Source organism: Pleurodeles waltl, chromosome 5, assembly GCF_031143425.1.
Source record: "Pleurodeles waltl isolate 20211129_DDA chromosome 5, aPleWal1.hap1.20221129, whole genome shotgun sequence".
Taxonomy (NCBI): Eukaryota; Metazoa; Chordata; class Amphibia; order Caudata; family Salamandridae; genus Pleurodeles; species Pleurodeles waltl.
In genome coordinates this window covers 1,197,589,369-1,197,614,601 of record NC_090444.1, presented here as the reverse complement: position 1 = coordinate 1,197,614,601, position 25,233 = coordinate 1,197,589,369, and the positions used below count along the sequence as shown (strand labels likewise).

General features: G+C 41.7%; 1 protein-coding gene across 1 annotated transcript in view; it reads right to left on the bottom strand.

Annotated features, from left to right (window-relative positions):
• AFG1L (AFG1 like ATPase) overlaps nt 1-25,233 on the bottom strand; it is a 481,876-nt gene that overhangs the window by 146,990 nt on the left and 309,653 nt on the right. Inside the window, exon 8 of the mRNA XM_069235452.1 lies at nt 7,607-7,689. Within this exon, the coding sequence (XP_069091553.1) occupies nt 7,607-7,689 (83 nt within the window). The remainder of the gene's footprint in view (nt 1-7,606; nt 7,690-25,233) is intronic.

The following is a 25,233-nucleotide window of genomic DNA, read 5'->3' as shown; positions in this document are numbered from 1 at the left end:
CTGTAGCATATGAGTTATGCTTATTCTCATATATTCGTATGACTTTTATTTGATATTTGGGAAGTGCCATACAAAATTCATTATTTAGACTAAGGGTGCTGAATTATTTTGGCATTGTGTCCTCTTAGTTTAAGTGAGAGAAATACAGCCAATGTCTGGAGGCAGTGTACGACTGATAGTGGAGAGCCCACCTTCAACTGCCAGTTATCAAGGTGAGGAAAATTGGAATCCCCAACTGCCGAAGGGATGCTGGTAAGGCCAAAGGTGAGCACAGCAAACTGCAAATGGCCCTACAAACCTTGAACTTAATGTAACATCTGAGGAACTGCAGGATGGGCACACAAAAGTGTGTGTCCTGCAGGTCCATGGCTACCATCCAGCTGCCCATACAGAACCTCAGTCAGTATGAGCATTGTAGATTTGTCCTTCCACCTGATGGTGTTTAGAGGGTAAACATCTAGGATAAGACAAAGGCATCCATCCTTGTTCGACACATTGAAAACACATTTGATAGTTGGAACTCTCTCAAAGGCTCCTTTGGACAGCAGAGTTCTTGCCTCTTGAAACAGGATGGATTGGTGCTACTCTGAAAACTTCTCTGATGGAGGCAGAACCTGTAGCGGGTTGGGAAGTAACTTAATGGAATAGCCTGTATGATCTGGAGGACCCATCTTTCAGATGTTATCTATTGCCACCCCTGGAAAAAAATGTTTGATACTGCCTCCCACAGGGTGGTTGTGCACCGCTAAGGGAAAACTAAAGTGGATTGGGTGCTGATGCCATAGGGGAGCAGGACTGAGAAGAACGGTGTTCCTGGTGACCTAAGCAATGTCTGATTGATTCCTGTACCCCAGCCACAAAAGGTCTGGGATGACTGTTGCAGGGATTGAGAATACAAAAGTCTAGTGGTAAAAGGAGGATAGTCCATGAGCTGCAATTGATAAAACTGTCAACCCATGTTGTCCTGTAGTACAGAATCCAGCAGTGATTTGGATCCAAATTCCATCAGATGGAGAACAGTATACAGTCATTGTCTTATGACAAGCGTTCTTTTCAAATACTTTACACGAAGAGAGCCAATCTCTCTTTGCTTTTCAATTCAAGAATGAAGCTCTCGCGTGGTGCAGGATTCGACAAAGGTATATAGAAAGTCCTTCAATTTTTTGTCAAATCCTGATGGAAAATCTAGAAAAATGTAGGTTACCCTGTACATCAGTGCAATATATTGATGGCTTTACTTATAGTATCTAAGAAAAAGGAGGGGAGTAAACAATTACCTTGTTACATCATCTAACAGACAGTGGATATAAGAGCTCTACAACAAAAAAAAGTACTGTATAAAATAAAATAAAAAAGTGATCCATCTCGGACACTAAATTAAAACAAGCATTTGCAATGCAACGGGTATCACGTTTGCTCGTGTTAGAGCTGATAGCTTTGTAAACTCCTAACCCGACTTTTCACTGGTAATGAAACCTATCGGCAAAATTGCATTTATGTACTAACCGGAAAAAGTGCAATTAACTGTGAAATAGGGTCGATATTATGTAAAGCGCTCGACTTCTGCCAAGCAAGATCGCGCTGGGAAAAGAGAGAAAAAGTAGTCCACGAGCCGGACAGAAAACAGCGAGCCTCGCATGTTTTCTGTACTTGGTCGATGCGCTCGAGGAGGGCTATCCACCGGAAAAGGCATGACGTATGCATGCCTTCCACTAATGAAATCAAGCAGATTCTAACAGGCAAGCCCACAAGCCAAACACAAACACTGACGTGACGTGGACAGGGCTCCGAGCCCTTTTTAATTACAAAAGCGTCTCGCTTAGCGAAACGCGTGCGCAAGCGACGCAGGCTCGACCCTAAAAAGGGCAAGGAATGTGTTTCTGCAATTCTGAGAATGCGCATACCAACCACCCAAAGGGTGGTTCAGATGTTTCTTTGAATTATAGGCTCCTGCCGTCAGTGGATTCTAAACTTTTCCTTGATTGCATAACCTTTAGTAAGGCTGGCACACAGTGATATACAATACCTGGTACCATTTGACAAGAATGCACTGAAGCATTTACATTTTTTGAAGGAGAGTCTGTGCCATGCAACAGCACAGGGAATTTCAGACTATAACCTAACGTTTTTCCTGTATTATCATGAGAGAAGTGGATGTTCAATTGTTGATTCTGACCTAAAGACATGGTGGGTTGATGCACCCAATTGCATATCTTTCAGCTGTATTGGATCCAGTAGGTGTAAGTCTTCTAAGATGTTTGAAATTGGTTGCAGTTGTTTGTGTTGCACTGAATGAAGTAAAGGAATAGTGATGGGGCAAATATTAATTGTAAATGTTTGTCCCCCTCATTTGAGATCTTTGTGACGAGAATAAGAATAAGAACAAGAAATACCCATTATGAGCAAGTAATTCTCTCAACTGAGAATATTTTAATCAGAAGGTGCAATTAATTGAATCTTGCAATACTGCTTCCTATTTCAGGCAGACCATTGGAAGGCAAGGAGGGTGATCAAATTGATGACGAACCTGAGCATGTTTGTATAGCAGTTACTGAGTTATGCACTAAACCAAGATCAGGCATCAAAGAAACTCCCTTCGAAGTGGGCGGCCTGACATTGTTGATGGTTCTTATTTAAGAGACCAATATTGAGCACTAAGAAATGCCTAAGCAGCATGTTCCATTACTGACACTTGAACCATCTATACAGACAGCAAATATGGTTTTGGAGTGGTGCCTGATTACAGTCAACTGTGGTTGTAGAGGGGCTTTATAACCTCCTTTGAAGTACCTAATAAATATAGTGCTTACATGCTGGATTTGTTAGAAGCAATACAACAGCCAGAGGAAATTGTGGTGGCTAGGCAAAGTGCGCTTTCACTCTTTTTTATCAAACACGCAGAACATTTTAGAAAAAGAAACAGTGACTTTCCAGTTATATTAGGGATGCTGTGCAACCTTTCTTAGATTTTGCTGCTCATTTGGGACTTTGAATTATTTCTGATTGTTGACTATTCTGTTTTAACTTTGCACTTAGTATTCATGGCATTTATTCTGTATGTTTGATTTTGAGATATATGTAATAAAACTTTTTAACCTTTCCCTGATCTAGGACTCGGTCATTGAGGGGTCCTAGTTATGTATTTTTTATTCTCTGCTGAACTGATGTTGGGTGGGGTGCCTTTTTACACGAGATGAACCTGGAGTACAACCTTCTGAGGTAAACTGTGGAGATCTGAAAATTTGGCAGTGTCATGATTATTGGGGTATAGCTCTGATTGTTGGGGTACATGGTTCTATTTTCTCATTTCTAAAACAAACAGGAATAATGCCTAACAATTTGAATGGATGCATTTCTTCTTCAAGACAGAATGTCAGAGTTTTTGGCAGATGACACTGATAACTAGTTAAAGAAGTACAGCACCTATTATTCCTTCTTCCTGGTTGGAGATGTAATGTTCAGAGTCAACCAAAAGGTGAAGGCCTTGAGAGTCTTTCATCACAAGCAGCTTTTGTCTGATAAACAGTTAAATCATGTTATTTAATTATTGAAATATCTTACCCTGGTCAAAAAGACATGTCATCACTTATCTTGCAAACACAGGTCCACTATAGCAAAAACCGAAATTGGCTTGCATGTTTGTTATGGCAATGCAGTAATGGCAGGGGTCATCAAAAGAAATGTTAACAATTTGCAGAACTCTGTTATATAGGCTGTTGCTATAGGGTACGACAGGGCCTGCATAAAACCTCCATTTTAGATTGTTCATTATGCATTAGCCTTTCTTTTTAATGGTGACTTTTTACTCAGCTTTTCGCTCATGGGATGATGTATTGAGAAATCACTGTACATGCAGCATGTTTTCTTGTAAGCGTTGCTGCCATGCAGTCTAGACGATAGCCTGCACTACATCAGACCAGTTTCCTGGCTTCCCGTACAGCGTACCCAAGTATGGGGTGTTAGGCTAGCCTAACTGACCTAGCAGAGGGTACTCCCACTATGCTCTCGATAGTGTAGATAGTAACAGACAGGAGTGTACCAACACAATAACATTATCATGAGTGAACTGTTTATCTTGACCATTTTCGTAATGCTGGTTTCCATGCTTTGTCTTGTTTGCCTAATAATCAAAGTTCATGTTTTTAACGCAAGAATAGGTTTGTTGCAATAAAGGTTTGAAACAACAATTCCGCATCTTTCTTGTGCCTCATCTTGAGTGTGCAGAGTGGCAATGGATGGGTAGATCTACTTCCACGTTTTCCTTGGGAATCTAAGTAGTCATGATCGAGGCTGCAGATATCGTCCAGTACGCTGTTATGGTTAGGGGCTCAGGAGGGGCACTGTGAGCTAGCTACGAACCATGTAAACATTTCCTGATGGTATAGGTGTACTGAGTCCCTATATGCTGACATTTATGTTGACCAGATACACAGTCTTACTTGATTCATAGGAACCGTACAGTATAACACAGCACCCCCAACTTTCTAGGTCAGATACTTATTTATTGGGTCTCCTGAGCAGTCGTTACGTGTGCCCAAGGCCTCCCTTTTCACCTTTAAATGGGAACCCATGTGGTGTTAAGAGATTCATTCTGCTCAGCAGAATAGGAAAGCTCCATTTTATTCAGTAGGTTGTTCAAGCTTGAACCTGTAAACCAATCACCCCAGTATAGTGTTCCCTCTCTGAATCCCATTCTTTAAAATGGCAATTGCAAGTACTATTCCAGTTAATTGTAGCCATGCTAGCACAGCATATTTGGTGCAACAGGGACTCTCTCTTACATGTTACGATGTTACCTTCGTGGTAGAGGCCCACGAAGATTATAAATGCAAATTTCTTCATGCACTGGTCGACTTTCCTGCAAAAGACACCAACAAACATTTCACACATACAATGGGGCAGTGGCACCTAACCAATAAAGGCTTTAACAACAACTAGAAATATCATTAACATATCAGAAACACTACAATTGGTTACAAGGCGCCCTCCGACATGCATTGCAAACTACAAGACTGGGTCCCCTCAGCAATGATGGGGTGGCCTGGCCAGTCCTAGCCGGCTATACAATCTACCCAAATTTGGGACCATTAAATGCTGATGTACTTTGTTTAACACAATTTGTTATGCAAACAATAACAACTGCCCCAGCAAGGGTTGTTGAAGTTGTTCAGCCACCGTTAGCGGTGCCTGGAATTAGTCCTGCGACTATTAATGCAATTATAGGTAAGGTTCCCACCAGATGAGAGTACTTTCCGTTCTGGATTTCTGGATTGCACAAAAACAATAAAGCAGCTTGAAGTAGTTTGTCCCCATACGGGACCCCAAGATAAACAGAATTCTCACCAGGTGCCTACCACTTGGTATGGTTTCCCCGATTTAAGACTGTGCACTTTGCCACATGTTGTCATGGTTAATTACAAGAGTAAATATAATTAAGTATAAAAAATAGTTGCATATTAAATAATACATTTTGATGAGAGAGAAGGGTTACTTTCCACGACACTAAATTCTGATGTCTATGGCACTTGAACCATACAGTTTGAACATAAAGTGTCAACTTCAACTCAATGTATTTACTGAGGTTCAAATTTACCATGAGTGCCACATTATGAACAACACAAAAGTTCATAATCCATACAATTTACAAAAAAAAACTTTTAAATAACTAAACATTTTAAAACAAACCATTTCATTCAAAGGGTTAGCAGCAAACTGCAATACATGGTTCGCTGAGCAGGCCCCATGTTTCAGAAACATCGGCTTCAACAGGTGACAATGATTACAGTGCAGCAAAGAGCAGACAAATAGAACATGACTGAGACCCTGGGGGAGACCATGAAGAGATCGCATAATCTAGATTTTCGTTTTAAACCTTTCCAGGCACCACTGACCAGGTTTAACAGCAAAAGGTTTATCAGCAACATTGTAAAAAGCAGCGAACAAAATGTTCCAAATTCTAGGTTAGATAAGGTTGTGGTTATGCTTCAATACAAGTAGTTACAACAGAATCCAAATGTGTTTTCCCCAAACACAAGGGCACGACATCAACCATTAAACTACTCCTGATACTATGAGTCAAAAGGGTTTTCAAGCTGAATGCAAGACATTCACTCTATATCCACCTTGCTGATTTTAAATAGCCTGGTTAAAATTGTTAGAGAGAGTAAAAACTTTTGTATTATACGCAAACGTTCTGTACATAAAAGACCTCTTTGGTTATTTTTCGTGCAATGTAGAAGTATAGCTATTCGGTAAAACCATCTCAAGAAGAATAGCTTCAATCGGAGTTAGCCAATTTAATGAGAACATTTTTCTAAAATGTTTATCCTCCAGTTTGTGCCCAAAATGCCAATATTTTGTGTTGATGACTTCTGTTGCATATAATAGAGTTGGGGGGACTTTAGCATGGTGTACCAATAACAAATATTTAAAATGCCTTTTAACAGGCGCCCCATGTAAGGATACAAAGTGCATTAACATGGGGCAATGCTTTGCTTGAGAGATGTGAGATATGCTCTTTATCTAGGAGAATAGCTGAAAAGATGTTCCCTAGATAAGGGCATGTATCAGTCATTTCCAGCTCCTTATTCCCCACAACCCATTTATATCTCCTAATTTTTTTATTGCTTTTGTTTCAAAACAACACAACTTTGCTTGTATTAATAATAATTTTCCGACAATGGCAGAAGGCATAAAGCGATCCAATCGTTTTTGTAAACTTTTAGGGGGTCAGGTCCAAAAGCACTATATGGTTCACAGAGAGTAACAATGAAATATTTTAATGGCGTGATTTCGGAGCACGCCCTCCCAATTCATTCAGTGCAGTGGGGAGGTCATAAATATATAAAGAGCGGGGCATGCAAACAACCTTGTTTTAAACTATTTTCTGTACTCATGGCTTACAAAAAAGTTCCAGGAGTAAGCCAAAAGTACTTCCGGCTTGCATTCTCAAATTTAGGAGTAAACCAGGAGAACTGCAAGTGTATAAATCACACTTAATAATACTCCAATCATTGTGAATCAGGACCTTGGTTAGCCCAGAGTATTTTGGTGTCACTTTTTTCACTGGTTGTTTAGGTGAGATCTTCCACCTCCATTTGAATCTGCAAGCGGCCCAGTACCACCGGCAATTCAGGGTTTTCAAACGAATTTGAAAATGGATGCTACAGAGAAGAGATCAACGCACTTCTCTGTAGCAACCTTTTTTCCGACACCCTTATACACACTTACCAGCCAGCCCACAAACAAGCGCTGGCAAAGCCAACAAACAGCACAACGAGGCCAAATCTATTGACTTTGATGATACTTGTCATTTAGATTTTTCTTATACAGTCCATTCCAAATTTAATTTCAAGGTTATTGCTTCTCATGAACTATCTCATAACTAAAAGTCACACATTTGTGTTTCTTCTGCCCTGATGCAGCAATTTTGCATCAACAAATTGAGCTGAGGGCAGTAAACATGTTTTCCAATGTATTTCAGGTCAACACATTAAAACCAGTACGCAATTGGCGCCTTTGAATTTACTTTTTGAGATATGAAGGAATTAATGAACAACAAAATCCATTTTAACAGAGATTAAAACAAATGCAAAAATATACGTACAGGAAGTAAAGTTTCCCTGCTGAAGAAAGCAACCTTTTTCTATAATCTATTCCGGAATCCAGCTGGATGGTGTTGCAGTATGTCTATAGAAAAAAAAATACACCGATTTACTGGCAACGTCGCGCACGTGCAGCAGTTCATTGCATTGCACACTTCAATGTACATAGTAAGAGATTTTACGTGCACCCAGACTTACTGCTCTAATGAAGAATAAAGACTACTAGATATCACAGTGTTTTCCAAGGCCTACTTCAAATCATGCAAGATTCCGTTTGGCTGTGATATCTTTTATTTACAGGCATTGACAAATCCACTAGTTAGACTTTTTTTCAGCAACAATAATTTTTAAATATATAATTGAAGGTGTGTGAGTAAGTTTGTTCACGCATGCTTGGGGGTGTATGGGATGTATGCGAGAATACATTTGGGGGAGGATGTGTAAGTGAAAGTCTAGATGAATAAATGGATGGGTGAGTGTGAGATAGAGTGCATACTTGCTATTTACTTTCAAGCATGCTTTCCAAACTTCCCTCCTCCTATTCAGTATATCCAACTAATAGGGGCACATGTCCACCTCTCCCACTAACATCTCACTTCTCCCCTTTACCAATCCACTTTAATCAAACTATCCAAAACAGGATAAATGCATGAGATCTCAAATACGCAAACGTAACACAAAAAATCCTACAGGGAAAAGGAAGCACATATTGCTAACGTACTACCTATTTACCTCTAATCTTGGGTTCTGAAGTAGCCTGCTACCACAAAGCGCTTCAATGCCTCATCAGGAGTAGTAAGGGCTATATAAATACAAATTACATTTACAATGGGTGGATGATGGAGTGCTTGGAGACATGATTGTAGGGTTGGTGAACTGACAAAAGTGCATGGACTGGGGATTAGGAGAGTGTGTGGCATTGATAGATGAATGGTAAGCAAGTGGTTGAATGGGTGAATATCATTGCCTGGATGGATGAGTGAATAAGCGAGAGGATGAACGAACTGACTGCACAGGTGAATGGATGGTTGGACAAGTGAGTGTTCTTCCTACATTTTTCCTTGAAAAGTAAACTCAGAGGATCACAGTATGACTGTAGATACCCATGAGATCAGGGACAATCAACAAAAATATTAATGCATTATTTCTTATAAATTTGAGATAGAAACAACTGAATAAGTTTGATTGATCTGGCCTCAAAGTTCTGGTGGTTAGATATGAAATCAGCAGGGCTCACATGACTATATTCAGCCAGTGGCGTAACGCAAAAAATGTCCTCCTCCCTTATTTCCTCATGCAGAATGTGATGAGGGGCCCATGACTATCTCATAGCTCACAGATATTTAGTGGTAGGAGACTGAATGGAGCCCCTAATCAGTTAGGGGGAGTCCCCTGAAGGGTTGGTGACCCCTATGCACCGCAAGGGCCTCCACTAAGCCCCTGCACTTGCCAGCCGCTGACGAGACTGTACGGAAGAGTCTGTAGTTGGATGGCGCTGACTGAGGGCTACACTGTTTGTACTGGAGAGCACGGCTGCAATCAGTCATGCAGCTGCCTATGGCCCTGGACTTTGTTGTGCATGCACAGCACATGCTCCCTGCACAAGGAAAACTCTGTGCACTAGTTTCACATCACACGCACCAACATCTTCGAGGTACTGTGCACAGTGCAGTTTTGTTGCACCCTCCACAGACGTGATCACCTGCAGGTTTGGACACTCCTGCTCTACTGGGATCAGCGCCCCCTCTTTCTACAGCAGCACTACGTAGGTCCCAGGGATGAAAGCATGCCTCGTGCTCCTCTGCCACAAACACATTCTAGCCAGCACCTCTCTAGATGCTGAAACACCCTTGCCAGCACTAGGAAAAGCTGGAGGGTGATGCACAACCATGTATGGCCGCTACTGGTTCCAGCATGTACTCACACAAGCATTTTATGCTGGACTGATGACAGGTTATCTCTGTGCATCTCAATGTACCTGTATGCACTCTTGTTAGGAGAATGTCAGGTTCCATTGAATTAACACTCATCCTTATCTTGATTCATGGGTTTATGCAACACCATTTTTCTAGCCCTGGGGCAGCATCGGAGGCCTGGGTACCCAGCACAGCAGAAGCCCAGGAGAGGAGGAAGTCGCTCTGTGGTTCTGGGTGGTGGCGTCCAGAGAACAAGTACCAATTCACCGAGATAGTGTAAACGCTGTAGACAACGCATTTTTCCCCAAAAACGGCTGCACAGTTCCCAGGGTAGAATGATGATACAGCCGCTGATCTGTACAGCAACTGCCCTCCTTGGGCAGAAAGCAAATGAACTGACACTCCAGGGGATGCCTCTTCCTCTCCAGAATAGTCTATTTCCTGCACTTGTGAACTAGCCGCATGCCTAGCGCATGCCTCAATGTTGGTGACACGTTACGTATCATGAGCTGCAGATACAGCCACCTAGTGGTTGGTGAGTGTGAGCAGCTCAGTAAGAATAGCACTCAGAACAACCAACAGCTGAGAGGAACTGAACTTTGCTCATCTAAGTCGAGATGGTATTAGTGCTTCCGGGGTCTGATCTCTGTGACTGCGCGGGGTGTGTGAGGGGCACACAGCAAATGAGATGTCCTGGCACTAGCTGCCGCTGGAGCGGTCAGTGGAACTGTGGACAGAGCTTGGTGTGACTACTGGAAGGTTATGGGATCCACTGCTGGATCCAGTCAATTCTGAAGTGAGCTGGGTGTGTTGTGCACACAGCGGAGGAGAAGGGGTAGTGCTACTGAGGACCACTGTTGGGTAGGGAATTATTTGGCAGAGACAATAGTAACTGACTTGCCCAGTGGCTGAAAATACCAAAGAACAACTGCTCAAAGGATTCAGTGCCCTTCCATGGGTTTATTATCTAAACCTTCTGCTAGGGAGGTTTTTTGGGTATATGGCTGGTTAGAGGGGGGTGCTGGCATGTCGGTGATCCTGAAATTCTAGCCCTGGTGCCCATGATGCTTCTTGAGGTGTGACCAAAAGGTCACAGGGTGCCCAGGAAAGTACAATGAACTAATCAGCTCTCTGATGTTCGCCTTATAAAGAATGAATGTGTCAGCCAGTGAACGTTGAGTTTATATTTAATAACGTTTCTCTTTGTTTCAAGTAATCCATTTTGGTTGTGCCTTTGTGCCCTGCCTACCTCCAGGGGGATGTAAATAGGAAATGTATGTTATTCAGGTTTGAAGGATGATACCCATCTTAAGATGTGGATAATGTACAGACATTAAAGTGATACGTTATTGTGTGAGCCTGCTCTGCATTATGATCTCCGGAAGTAAAATTTGCTACATGCAACCCGAATCGACCGGCACTCTCTCCTCCTCTCCCGTCCCACCTCACATGGCCCTGCCCGCCCCTCCCTGTACTGCTGGATGAGCCTTGGCCAGGGGGACGATGCTCCTTCACAAAAACGAAGGAGCTGCCCCGGATGAATGACCACCTGTGGCTTTCCTCTACTTTGATTTGTGTCTGCTGGTAGTATGCCATGACATAGTGACTGTAGGTGGTGTGCATGAGAGTACTTGATTAGATAAAAGGTGGGGAGTCCATGGGTGCCCCATGCCCGCGCACTGAGCCACTGAGATTGTAGAGTATTCCAGGGTAAAGTAATGCTGAGGATGAAATGGGTAAAGTGACTTCCGTTCTCCCCTGTTCTCGGTCTGTCCTCCTATGTTGCTCTTAAATAAGTTGCGTCTTTTGGCTTATTCAGTATTTAACTTTTTACTAGAAAGATGTCAGCACACAAGTGTGAATGGAGGCTAGAACCAGAGGCAGATTATTTGGTAGTCTCATCCATACCGACGAAGACTGCACTGCTGCAAGTAAATTGAGAGAAAAGGTCAGGGTGTCAGACACGTAAAGAATGCGTCTTTGCGTGGATCAGGGTCAAAGTGTGCTTCCTTGAGGAGTCTGAGGCTGGAGTCCTATGCCTACAAACTACCAGTCTCTATAACCTGCTACATGAGAGCATACATCTATGGACCTTTTGTTTCTTTTAGACTTCTGCAAGTGATTAACCTACAGCTCTTGTGCCTCTAATCCACTGCATATGTGACACATCTGAGAGAATGTGAGACACTGGATGACAGTGGCGTAGCGTGGGGTGTGCAGGGGGGGCCAGCCGCAACATCTTGGAAGAGACTCGAGTGCTAAAATCCACGGGTTAGGGGGCGCAAATTACTTGCCTTGCCCCGGGTTAGGGGGCGCAAATTACTTGCCTTGCCCCGCGTGCTGACAACCCACGCTACGCCACTGCTGGACGATACCTTGAGTGCCTCTGCAACTGTCATTGCCCTTAAAGAGCCATATGCAAAAAGGTTATCGTGCCTCCACGATCTGAATATTGTGGGCAGCTGTAATGTTACGGTGAGACCTATGTGTTACTAGCTGGTCAGCTGCACTTAGGTTCCAGCTACAACTAGCACCTCCAGCGTGAGGATTTCTTTTCCACCACCTGATATTACAATATTTCCAGAAATCATCATCTCCAATCCAGCATGAGCGCCCATAGGCATTCACCATAGCCATCCTCCTAGTTTTCATTCTACAGACTGACTACTGATTCCTGTGAACCATTCAAGAAAAGAAAAGCACAACCAATGTTGGTACAAAATGTGTCCAGGCAATAAAGCCCGCTTTCAATACAGCGCAGCTGTAACAAACTGTGGGTGCATCACTTACACCGTGCTTATGTTGCTGCTCATGCTGTTGTATTCCTCCTTCAAGTGCATCGAGGACTTGAGACATAGGTTACTTACTACAATATCTACCAAAATAGAGATGTAACCATAAAATACCTGAAATTAGTAAGTCTCGACTGTTAAAACCTCACTACACCCTGAAAGAGGAGGTGCATGGCAATTCATTCAGCTCATATTAGTACCAGATTTTTAGGTCTTCAAGAACAATGACAATAGTTATAAGGACTGCCTAACTGCTCTTGAGTCACGTGAGCTGAAAATGGTAAAGGGTTTACAAACTGATATTTACTAAACTAATATAGGTGACTGGGATTATTTTGTGGCTATAAGAATGCAAGGTATGTTGAAGACTGTCTTTACCTACAACAAGAAATACTAAGGGCCTAATTTATATGTTGGTGAGAAGGGTAATCCATCACAACGGCAAGTGAGTACCCTTTCTGCCAAAATAATGGTCCATTTGCCTGATTTAAATGTAGGCAGACCTTTGGTGTAACAACAGTGGAGACTAATCTGTCTCTGCTTTGGTTACACTCCTCCGACGACCCTATGAAGTAAGGGCCATTAGAGGCTGACCTGTATGTCTGTCCACCTAATTTAGATGGGTGGACATGCAAGTCAGGTTTCACTGCCCATAGCTGCCATGAAAACCCTGCGGTAGAGGTTAGTAAAAACTGTAGAACTACCCCCTCGCCATGGGTGTCAGCACCCATGGCATGGGGGATATTGCTTTTTTTTCCAAAATGAAAATCCTGCTTTGGGATTTCTTTTAAATATAAAAAATTGTAACTTTGCCATACACTGTCATTTTTGATGGAGCCAAACAGAAAAGTTAAAATGCACTGGCAGGAACCACCTTGATGGCATTTCCTGTCAATAACTGAAATGTCCTCTGACCTCGTGGACATTTCAAAATTTGGCAGTCGGAACCTCCATCAGGGTGAAAGGATCATTTACTCCATCACACTGGCACAGGACAGCCCAACTGACAAATATAGTGCCTAAATCAATTAGACATTAATCTGTAATTCTCTAACTAACCGTAATTTCTGAACAAAATAGAGATGAGTGTTTTTTTTCCTACACTCGTCAAACTTAGCCTGGATATTAAATGTTGTGGCTTACAGATCTCTTTTCATTTGATAGTGTAGTTACCAATTAAGTTATTTCCTTTGATGCCAAGTATGGTACCTTGGCCTTTGCCTACTCAGATACGTAATGTGATATTAGGTGAAGAACTATCAATATCTCTGCTGAATACAATTCCAAGATACTATCAAATTTGATACAGTGATAATACTGAAGATAATGGCAGATGAACAACAAGGATTTCTGTTGAACTGTGACCTTTAACAAAAGGCACACAGTGATAACATTGTTGTACTTTGCTGTTCAAAAGAAGCTCTCTCTAACCCTAGTTGGTCTAAATGTTGAAAAGCCTTTAGATGCATGGAGAGGGACTTCTTATGGTCAGTGATTTTACAAAGTTTTAAATGAGCATTACACTTGATTTCAACTACACAGACTTTTGAGTGTGGCAATTCAAGCATGGAAAATTTAAAAAACATCTCAACTCTTAAGTTGCCTTGAAGAGGTGCATCAAAAATAAAACAAAAACGTAGATATGTTAAAGATACCATGATGATAAGTAAGGTTGCATAAAGGTTTACTTCCTTACTGCATACACAAACTTATTTACGTAAGTCGTAGGAGTTTTATAAAGTACTGCTTGTCTTCTTAAGATAACTTTGGACCAGTTTATTTTCTACTCTGTGATTTTGACTAAATTACACCGGGTTTACCATATAGTTAAGAATCATAATTTACTGTACAATCATTATTTTTTATATATACGCCTGGAATAAAGGAAAACTACTCAAATTATCCACTTAACTGTATCTCCCTGTGGCGTTCCTGCTATAGATTTGGAAACATTTATGATTAATATTGACAGCTAAAAAGTCACTTTTTTGAGAAATACCAAGACTCAAATTCAGAATTTGACTTCAATGCTTCCTATGATTGTTTTTCAGGACTACTAGAATTCTATTGCTTTCCCAAAATAACTATGAGATACATTTTTAGTTGCACACCTTTACTGTTCAGAATATTTTTAAATAGTTTAAACAACCTGTTTAAGTAATACCATCATAGTAGAAGGAAGCACCACTGACTCGGTTGAGGAATTAAGTAGGTGTACGCACATAAAGCCCAAAGGCTTGCTCCTGTTGAACGCATGACTTGGCCTCACAAGTATACTGCTTCTTACCACCATAGCAAAACTGCACACATCTTAAAAGGCCAATGAAGGATCTCAGTTGCCTATCTTTGTATTAATGTGCAGTGGCGTGGGTTGTAACATAATTGAGCATCTTTACGTGCCTTTCCTGCATTCCCAATTTCAAGTTTAATATTTGTCTAATCTGGCTCTCAATGGCAGAGCGTTCTGCAGGATCAGTATCTATCCCAGTACTATGGGGTTCACTGCAGTCAGCAATCTAAAACATTTTCAACCATTCTTAATTGTGGTCATAACTTCCTATAAATGTGCATTGCACAGCATTTATCCAAAGGCTTGCGATGGTCGACTAAAAAGTTACTGTGCAATGGTCCACTGAAAGGATCACAAGAAAAGTGAAATGCAAGAACACAAGATTCACAATGGCGCACTCTGTTGGCTCCTATTCAGTGTAGGGTGAGGATTCTTTAAATTCCTATTTATGTTCAGGTAGTTGCGCCAGACTCTAAGATGGAACTGTACTCTTGAAGGGAGCTTTTACAGATCAGCTCATTTTGTATTTCAACCAGTTATCGGCGTGAGTAAAACCGCCAATTCACCATATGTCCCGAGTTCTCATCTACAAACTACTGTTCTACTCCTTACCCCATGCCAAAGATGCATTTCTAGTGCATGTGTATCTTAGAAAGTAAATTAATATAAAAAATAGGTGTGGGCCTCTTATATGAACATTTACGGGAATCTATGCACTGCAGTTATATGATGCAGATCCCTCTGCGCTTCAGTCTTCATTCCAATGTTGCTGCTCATCTTCACATGAAGACCTATGAGCTCCATTCACAAATTAACTTGAAAACCTGCACTTCTAGGTGTACAACTATCGAGAGCAGGGGTTGTTAACGTTGTTAACTTGTGGTCCGAGGAGCCTTGGGTGTCTGCGAGGCGTACTCGGAGGGACAGCGAATGGGATACCAAACTAACTAATTAATATTAAAGTGAATACACTGAAATTAAAAAGAAAATGATATGCAAATACTGAAGCAAAATTGAAAATGCAGCAATTTTTTCTAGATTTGATTGTGAATTAAGCCAAATAATTCAATATTTGAGTACTTGTTTCATCTATACTTGTTTTTCTATTTTTGTGTATTGGTTTGAAGTTCAAATCACAAAACTTGCTCAGGCCCGGGGTCCCCAGCTTTCCATGATGACTTAGTAGGGGTCCACAGAAGTCAAAAAGTTAAGAACCGCTGATCTAGAGGACAGGGCCTTTTGAAAATTATCTGGCCCTATTCAAGTCAGAGAGGGAAATTTACAATGCTTAAGACTCTTCTGTATACTACAAGGGCAGCCACTGATCATACACAGATTCATATCAGTGAATGCAGATACAATGAATTTGGTCAATGTGTTGCTCAGGAAAATCACTGACATCAGGGAAGAGATTGACTCCTCTTCTCCACTAATTACCATGCTCCCAAATAGCCTCAGCAAACGCACACACTTTCAAATGGTGTGTTTTTACTTGCAACCCTCAAACTACCAAAGTGATCACTAAAACAAGGCCTCAAATTTCTCTGCCATAATTATCTCTTACAGTCTTATGTGGAGGACTTCATCTTACTATTGATATAAGTGGCTTATCTCTACTCTCTCTACCACAACATAATAAATGCCTCTTTTGAACAAGGCTCTGTTGTGGAGCCTTTAAAATGTGGGCCATGATTAACCACTACAAAAGAAGCCAGATACAGAATCAAACATAATGTAGAACTTCAGACCCATCACAGACCTTCCCTATCTTATTAAGTTCAAATAGTAGCATTTTATTTACTGGCCCTGGGTAAATGGTATAAAACTTTAGTAGGGACTTATAAGTAAACTAAATATGCCAATCAGGGGTAAGGCAATTGTACCATGTTTTAGGGTTTGTGCATATGCACTTTAGCACTGGTTAGCAGTGGTAAAGTGCACAGAGTCCTAAGATCTACAAAAATTAATTCAGGAAAAAAGGGGGGTGACTCTGCAAAGAGGGCCAAGTCCAACAACCTATCATCAATAAAAAGAATAATCTGTATCATAAACTTATCCAACGCAGTGATCTCTCTGAAAACCACAAAGTTAATGAATATATTGGGAATATCCATATTAGCATTTAAAATTGAGTATATTACACCGCTACCTATACCAAGCTAATTTCCAATCATTTACTACATAGAAAATCTAGAAAAAATAAGTTGCGATTCAACTGAATGAGCATACTGGCATTTTTTGAGTCCCTTCTAATCATTTTACAGACATTTTGATTTGGACACACAAAATAGACTAGCCTTCTTTACCAAAAGAAGCTCATGTTTACTAGAACTGCTAGATCTATTTTCTGAATTTGACACAATTGATCATAACAGAACCCTCAAACGATTTACATCTTTCCTCTCAAACATAATCCGGATGTGAAAACTGGTGAGTCCTCTTCTAAACATACACTTACATTGCTTTGAGGTTCTCTAATGCAAACTCCTGAACCGGGTTCTGTTCAGCCTATACATTGAGCCTTTAGATGAACTATTACACAGTTTTGCAGTATTTTTCTAAGGATTTATGGGCAATACTGGGCATGACTAAAAATGGACTGCACAACTAATATATGTAGCCTAACCGCTTGCATATTACAGGCCCAAGCATTTAGGAAACATCTGAAACTGCAATTAAATCAGCAAAAAGGAAAATAATTGCTGCCTTACCTCCTAAACCCAATCAGACGCATTGAACAAGATTAACCCCTATACCAAGAAATATTTAATGCAACCAGTTCTCTAGCCCTTAACCTGGACTCCAAACATATCAAATCTAGATCTTAATTTGCTAATTAGAAGTTGAGAACCATTCACAACAACAGAGATTTCACACACTGATTATTGGAAAGTCTTACTAGACTTCCTAAAAAAGACTAGCACTCTTTAAAATCATTCTGTGCTCTGCCACCCGACTGATTTCTAGCACTAGAAAATGTGACCATTTGATGCTGGTTCCAACTGACTAGAAAAGGCTACCCTTGCAATTTCACAGCACATCCAAGACAGCTTCCATTGAATACAAAGTACTAAACCTTGGCACTTCCTAATGCTTTACAAACAGGACCTAGCCTGGCAGTTCGGGCTGGACTGTTCCTATGGGGAACAGGGTCAAGACAGATTTGCATGTAGCTGGGTCAAACTGGAAAGGCATGGCAAGCAAATAAAACTGATGGATTAAACCCAGATCTGTGACTGGGGCTGAATGTTTGATTTGTTTTGTATTCCATCCATCATCTGTTGTTTTTGCATTTGTCACCCCAAGTGGGAAGGGTATGCCCAGACGTGGGTCCCCAGGCTGCATATTCCCCAGGGTATTCTGATCAGGAGCATGAGATTCTTGTGGTCTAGTATGTAGATATATCTTAAGTTAGTGTTCCTCTTGTAGGAAAATATCAGTTTGGGACACTGCACATGCGGTAGCTGCTCAGTGTGCTAGTCCACAGATCCTAATAAGTGTATTGGTATAGGCCTCCAAAGACCATGGGCAGACCGCAACCACACAAATTGCAATTCCACAGATGTAATCTGTATGATACAATGTCCATGTAATCTCCCCATATAGGGATGATTTTTAGGATGGTAAAGTGAGAATAAGTGAGCACTAGAGCAACATCAGGTGTCTAATGAACAGCATAATAAAGACTGCTCATTTCTTTACAAAAGGATACTCTGAGAATGAACTTTCTTGGACAGCAACTGACAAAGTCCAAACAAAGTCAAATATATTCAAAGCCCTGCCAGAGAGGATACAGCACTGGATAAACTAAATACATATACAGACAATTTGAACGCAGACATTCCCTGGAACCAGCTGAATTCATTATGGCTACTAGAATATGAGGACACATGGTATGGATGTCTGCGCATTACCCATTTACTCACACCACTTGGGTCGACACGATAACTCAGTAGAGTTCCTTATGGTATCAATCACCACTGACACAATGCGAATGGATGTCTAATTATGACTTAAAATACAACCTATTACTCACACATTAATATAAAAGCAGTTCCATTTTTTAGGTTTTATTCTTAGTTAATATTACCATATATAGCACTGGAGATCAGCCAAAAGGTCTTTGAGAAATCACCATCCTCATGTTGGAACTAAAAAAATGGAAAACGTTTTCCTTAAAAAGGATGGGCATATTAATAATGATACTGCTTTAAAAAAAAAAAAACATAGAATGAAGCCTAGAAAAAACGACAAACAGGATCGGCTTCTTTGGAACACACTGATACCATCATAGGAAATAACTACATCTACCCGGAAAGGCACCATCATGATGGGCCACGTAACTGATGCCTTAGACTGACAGTGGGAAAACCACAGAGACGCAGTACATACTTTAAATAGGACACCACACACCACGACCATAAAGCGGCCAGGATTGCAGCAGGATACCATGGTACCTCTGATGTAGTGAGTATAAACAGCAGACATTTCCTTGTTCCCCGCTTTAGACTCCATTTACAGGGTCGCTACAGGTCTGGTTTTAACAGAGCATACTCTCTACCTACATTAATCCTTCAATATTCCCAAAAGCGTTTAACTATTGGGGTGTGCCACCCACGCTTTCCTATCGAGCAGCACCCCTGTTGATCCCAGGGCAGCACAATCCAGACCAATTCCCAAATGAGGGATAGATTGCTTCACCTGATCTGCTGCGCGGTGTGCCGTGTTTTTTACATGCTGTCATAAGAGTGCATGTCACTACCCAGCATCTAGGCATTTCTCATGCATTTGTCTGCATGGTTGTGTACTGAGTAAAAGTAAAAATTGTGCTGTAGGAAATGAATTGGGACTTCTCTTGCTGGTGGAAGCCTGGACCATCAAGCTCTTCGGAGAAGGGTGTTGAGTCAATAAAATCAGGGACACCTAGTGCCGGTGTCCGGTGTCTGCTACTTGCCTGTTAGGGCTTTGCTAAATGACATTAAGGACTGAGAGACACCTTGACCAGGCTGCATAATTTAAGTAAGAACATCAGTTTTGACTTCTACAGAAGGAAACTGAAGATCCAGAATCTCAGAGGCACGTCTAATCACTATGTCAAATGAAGCACTTTTTCCTTAGGGCCCCATAGGATGTGAGGGGGGGCTTGGAACCCCAGTACCAGGGGAAATATCAAGTCCACATACAAATTGTCATTATCACAATAACGATGAAAATCATCCCCACCATCTCTATTGTCATCTCCTAGTGGCAGTAAACCCTGACCAGAGTCAGAACCAAAAAGCTGGTGGAGGAACTGATGGAGGCTCCATGGCAGAGGCAATGCTTTGTTTGAAGTTGACTGTACGGGAACCGGGTGCTTCAGAGAGAAATCAGGACGTGACCTTGGTGCAGCCGAGACATGCTTGCCTCAGAGTCAGACATTCGAATCGGCAAACAATCACACTCTGGTCCTGGCAGAGTCAAGATCAGCTTCAACGCTGAAAGGTCTGGACCAGGTTGTGAAGCCTGGGTGGAACCAGAGTTGGTGCTGAACCAGAGGCATGTTCAAAAGACACAAATATCACCAAGAACAGATCAGCTGTCAGTAATCCAGTTGGAGGCCCCTGAGGATCCATGGGGCCCAAAGGCATGCCAAAGGGAACCAGAAGAGTGCTAAAAATGCACAAGGGACTCTGGATATAGAGGATCAACTGTGGAATCAGCTCCTAAATTGGCGATTGGGAGCAAAATCAAGTGGCACCTTTACATCCTCGCAACTTGGGGGAGGAGTCCAACTTTGCCTTCTTGTGCTTTGATTTGGACTTCAACTTATCAGATTATCTCGACAAAGAGGAGGACCTGTTGCAGGAACAGCCTTAAGAGCAGGAACAAGTATGCTCCCTTGACTTTGAGCAAGGCATTTGTGTGGCTTTTTTCGATACTGAGCAAATTACAGCCATGCAGTCCCAGTACAACTTTGGGTTCATGAGGGTGCATTCCCTGCATGACTTGGGGATGTGCCCCAAGCCCATCCATGCGGATCTGCCGCTGACATCTGTATCAGACAGACATGGCATGGCTGGAACTGTCAGCTTTAGCACAGTGGATTTTAATTTACTTGAGAAAATTATTTGTCAATCCAAAATAAAAGGGGGGGCTCCAGATTCTCGTTCGAAGGCAGAAGGAGAGGAACTGACCTTGGTGTGCAGGGGTGGCATTTATACGTGGCTCTACTCCGTCACGTACGGGGCAGAACAAAGTCAATATGAAGCTGCATACAGCCACCAAGCGGCATGCTTGAGCACTGTTGTGAAAGCTTCTGGATTCAGTCTGGCACCGGATGATTTTTAAAGGTGAGGAATCTGCAAATAGAAGTATCCATCAGAATCAGGATCACAACTTGTGTAGTAATACTACAAGGTTGATTCTGCACAAATGATGCTACATAAAACCTGGAAGAATGTGTGAAGTTAGAACGTGTGAAAAGATGAAGCATCACTGCAATATGACCCATTTTAAGGTGGGAACTTGGAATGCAAGTGGTTAAATCCACACAAGGCTGTAACTTCAGTTTACTGAGTGTACAATTAAGTCCTAAAATAACAGGTAACTCGGAAAGAGGCACTTAATTTTTACTGCATATCCCCTCACCAAAGTTAGTTCTCAGATGACTTGTTAACAACTTTATCTTGTTTTTGACAAATGCAGACAGATTAAGTCTTCTAAGAGCCCTACTGCTTTTATTGGAAAGTCCAGGGCTTCGTGACCATGAGCTAGCATACCTAGGGCCTAAACGGTAACAACACTTTCTCTGGACAAAGATACTCGGATAGTAGGGGCCTAGGGCCTTTCTTAAGAGGATTCAAAACATTCCACCCTGGCTGGTCCCAGTACAAGGAAAACTGAAAGGGGAGAAAGGAGTAGAAACAAGCTGCAAAAGCTCGCATGGTGTGCAAAGAAATATAAAAAATAAAAAAAACTACCCTGATTCAAATATTCACAGACACCGCTCCCGCCAGATACGGTGAACCTCAGTGCCAAATAATAGGAACTTATAAAAACGATAGGAGCTCAGAAACCAATTAGTTGAGGGCAATACAAATAAATGTAGAAGCCTGACGAGAGGCTGCAGCAACCTTGGCTCTTAAAACCTACGGGCAACCATTACAACAAAAGGTTGGAGACCGGCCCCCCTTTCCAAAAGAAGAGGTGGTCTTCCTGTGGTGACAAAACATCTAGGCAAACATATGCACCATTTTGGGAAGAACTGTGACAGAATGATTTACCAAAAGGCAGGTGTCACATCAATTTGTATTGTATTCTGTGTAACACTATTTTTTGGTTAACATTTTAAAAAAAAAAATAATAAATCATACAATTTAGCTAAGATTTGCCTGCCACATTATTTATCATCAGTCGGTAAATAGTTACTATTTTTAAAAGGTAAATGGATTGACCTGGGTGTCAAATGTTTCCCAGCAAAGGAAACCTATTCTAAACTACTGTCCTCGACATATTCAGTTTGGGTGTTTTATGCTAAGACATTTTTGGAAAAGCAGATTATGATAAAAACACTAATGTCACTGAATCCTGTCAGCATAATGCATGACCCCTGGGTAATTAGCAATCATTCAGAAGTAACAAGACTAAAATGCTCTATTCTCTGACACTGTCAGTTCTTATCACGATCAGCATTCGAACAAAGCCTGCTCCTCTGCGCGACACTTTTATGAATCAGTCATAATTACATTCTGACATGCCGTGAATAGTAAAACAAAACGAAATTTCGCTTCATCAACCTTTCTAACCTTTATGCAAGTATTAACTGTAAATAATTTCGACGAGATCCGACAACAGAATATCTGCATTTCACTTAGCTTCCAGCATATGCCACCAGAAATAAACGCTGGGTGACATATACCTGGTAAGAAAAACAATTGCTTATAATTATTCGGGCTGGTAAGATGTTGAGTGTTTGCTTGCCACTGATCGACTCTACCTTAAGCACACGTGGCTAGTTAATCCGGCTTTTGGAAAGAATGCTGTTGAATACGTTAAATCGAAAATTCTGCGTTTGGTAAGAAATTAATTTACCATAACGTTAGTAGAAATATAACAATTTAGAACATGCTTAAGCTTACAGAGGGATAAATGTCATTAAGGTCTAGGTGGATAATACACATTTTTGTGCTGCTAAATTCAGCAAATTCTCGCAAAAAAACATATATTTGCAGTCATTCCAGGTTCCCTTTTCAAAGATTTGCGGCCTGAGACATAGATGCCTTGAAATGAAATTTAGCACAGGCAACCCTCACACGTTTCTTTCCGCAGTACTAAGTTTGGGCGCAGGGGCAGGAAATGTGGCGTTTTAGGGAGGTGTCCACCCAAAAAGCATGGGAGATTCAGAAATGTGTAAATTCCTTGATATTCATAACCATTTTGCATTTCCATTTGCACCTGGAAACATAAAAGCAGTCTACAAAAAAGGTAGGAATAGATGAGTTTATAGGGTGGAAAGGAAGTTGAAAGGAGCATAGGAGAAGGGGTTCTTCCAACACGGAACATTTCCCCTTTGAAGGAAAAGCACTTTGCTATATGTGGCTTTCACTGAGGGCCTTTAACTGTGAATAACCTAATCGAAATCCAGGTATTCGCTGCTGTGACGAGATTACATCATTTTGAAATAATTCCCTAACACTCATATGCATTTCTTTTTCCTTCCGATCAACCAAGTACTAGGGGTGTGGGGAACTTGCGGAGTTTCACTCTGTGGAATTCCGCAGTTACATAAAAACTGCGGAGATTCCGTGGAGTTGTACCACAGACGGAAAATATGCACATCACACTGCTCATGCTGCAATGTAGTGCTAGCAGCACTGAAAAATCAGCACAAACGGCACCATTTGGGACACAGGAGCACGTTGCCATTCCAGTTGATTTTGCTGCCACTCGAGTAGAAAATCTACTCCAGAGGCAGCAAGTTTCCTTGAGAAGTTGCACTCTGACCTGACCGCTTGCGACTGCACATATTAGAAAACTGCACTAGGGGATGGCAAATCTCACTCGCATTTTTGGAGCCTCATGGGAAAATAATTCTGCCACACGGCGATTGGCAGAATTAATCTGGAACTCCATGTTACAAGAGTAACACAGTCACCAAATTTTGCCGAAATATTCAGCTCACACTCTATCAAGTACCTTGTTAATTAGCGTCTGTGTGAAGTCACAGTTGCTTCATTTTGTGGTCAACTAAAAGTGTCAAGCCCCCCACGAGGTTAACCTGGTCCCAAAACACAATGACCGTTGTAGTAACTTAAAAGCTGCACACCCCTCTAGATTTCACATTTTTATCTATCCACTGTATTATCCCCAGAGGGCAGTCGGCTATGCCTTGGTCAATGGAGCACCATCGATTGTCCACCTCTTCCCTACACCATTTCACCATGACGCATAGTTACGATGCCTGAAAGGAGCAGCCCACATTGGGAACACCTCGTACCCAAGTCTAGAATGCATTGTCCAAAGCCTTCCTGGGGCATCAGTACAGATACAGTGCACTGTTCCACTCTCAGGAAGCATCCCCCTTTGGTCAACTTTTGCCCGTTGCCCTGACTCCTAGGGCATAGGATCCAGCAGTTCCTGTGCATTAATTCAGGGGGTGCTTTGAGTCTATTTATGATAGCGGAGCAGGACAGTGAGAAATAGCTGCTACTCCACACCCTGTCAGGCCCAAGCATAATTGTACTTTTATTTAGGAAAAGGTCACTTATTTACAACTGATGAGCAATAAATCATAATTTCTGCATTGAGTCACCTCTTGTATTTAGCACAGTTTCACATTTATAAAACTGTGTAATGAATGGTTAGTATGGCTTGCTTTTAGAAGTTTAGCCTTCTTTTAACCAAGTCCATTTCTGGTGACTTTCGTGCTTTTATCCTTGGACTCTTTGAAATACCAAATTATGGAACTTACTTTCTTGCAGTGACATAGGCATCTGCATAGAGAAGAAAACCAGTTATAAATTGACTAATAAAGAGATAACTGCCTTGATTAATCTCACAGGTAATTTATCTACCATTATTATCGAAGCTGACACAAATGGAAAACTAGTGGCAATGAACTTTGCCTACTATGAAGCTGAAGTCCTGAAACAACCAGGAGTAAGAAGTGACTATTTGGTAGTAGAAAGAATGTTAGCTGAAGGACCTTAAGCAACAATTCTTAAACAAAAAAAATGTTAGAATGGTGAACTGGTGGTGTCAAAAGGAGGGAGTAAACTCTACCAACGTAATATACATAGGTGCTCATTACGACTTCGGCGTACAAGTCCACTAACCGCAAGCTGGTGGCTGCCAAAAGACCTCCAGCACAGCGGTCCTCAGACCGCCTTATTATGACTGCTGGTGTTTTTCCGCCATTTTCCAGGTGGAAAACGGTCAGCAGTCGTACTGGCAGTCGGCATTCTAGTGGCAGCTGCACTGCCGACACAGCCACACCAATAAAACACCACCTGCCGTATTTCAATACGAAAAATGGTGTGGCGGTGTTGTGTTGGTGAGGCATTGGCGGCGGGACCCGTTCCATCCTAGACCACCACCTCAACGACCAGGTGAGGTGACCGTCTGAAGGAGGGGGTGCGGGGTGAGTGGTG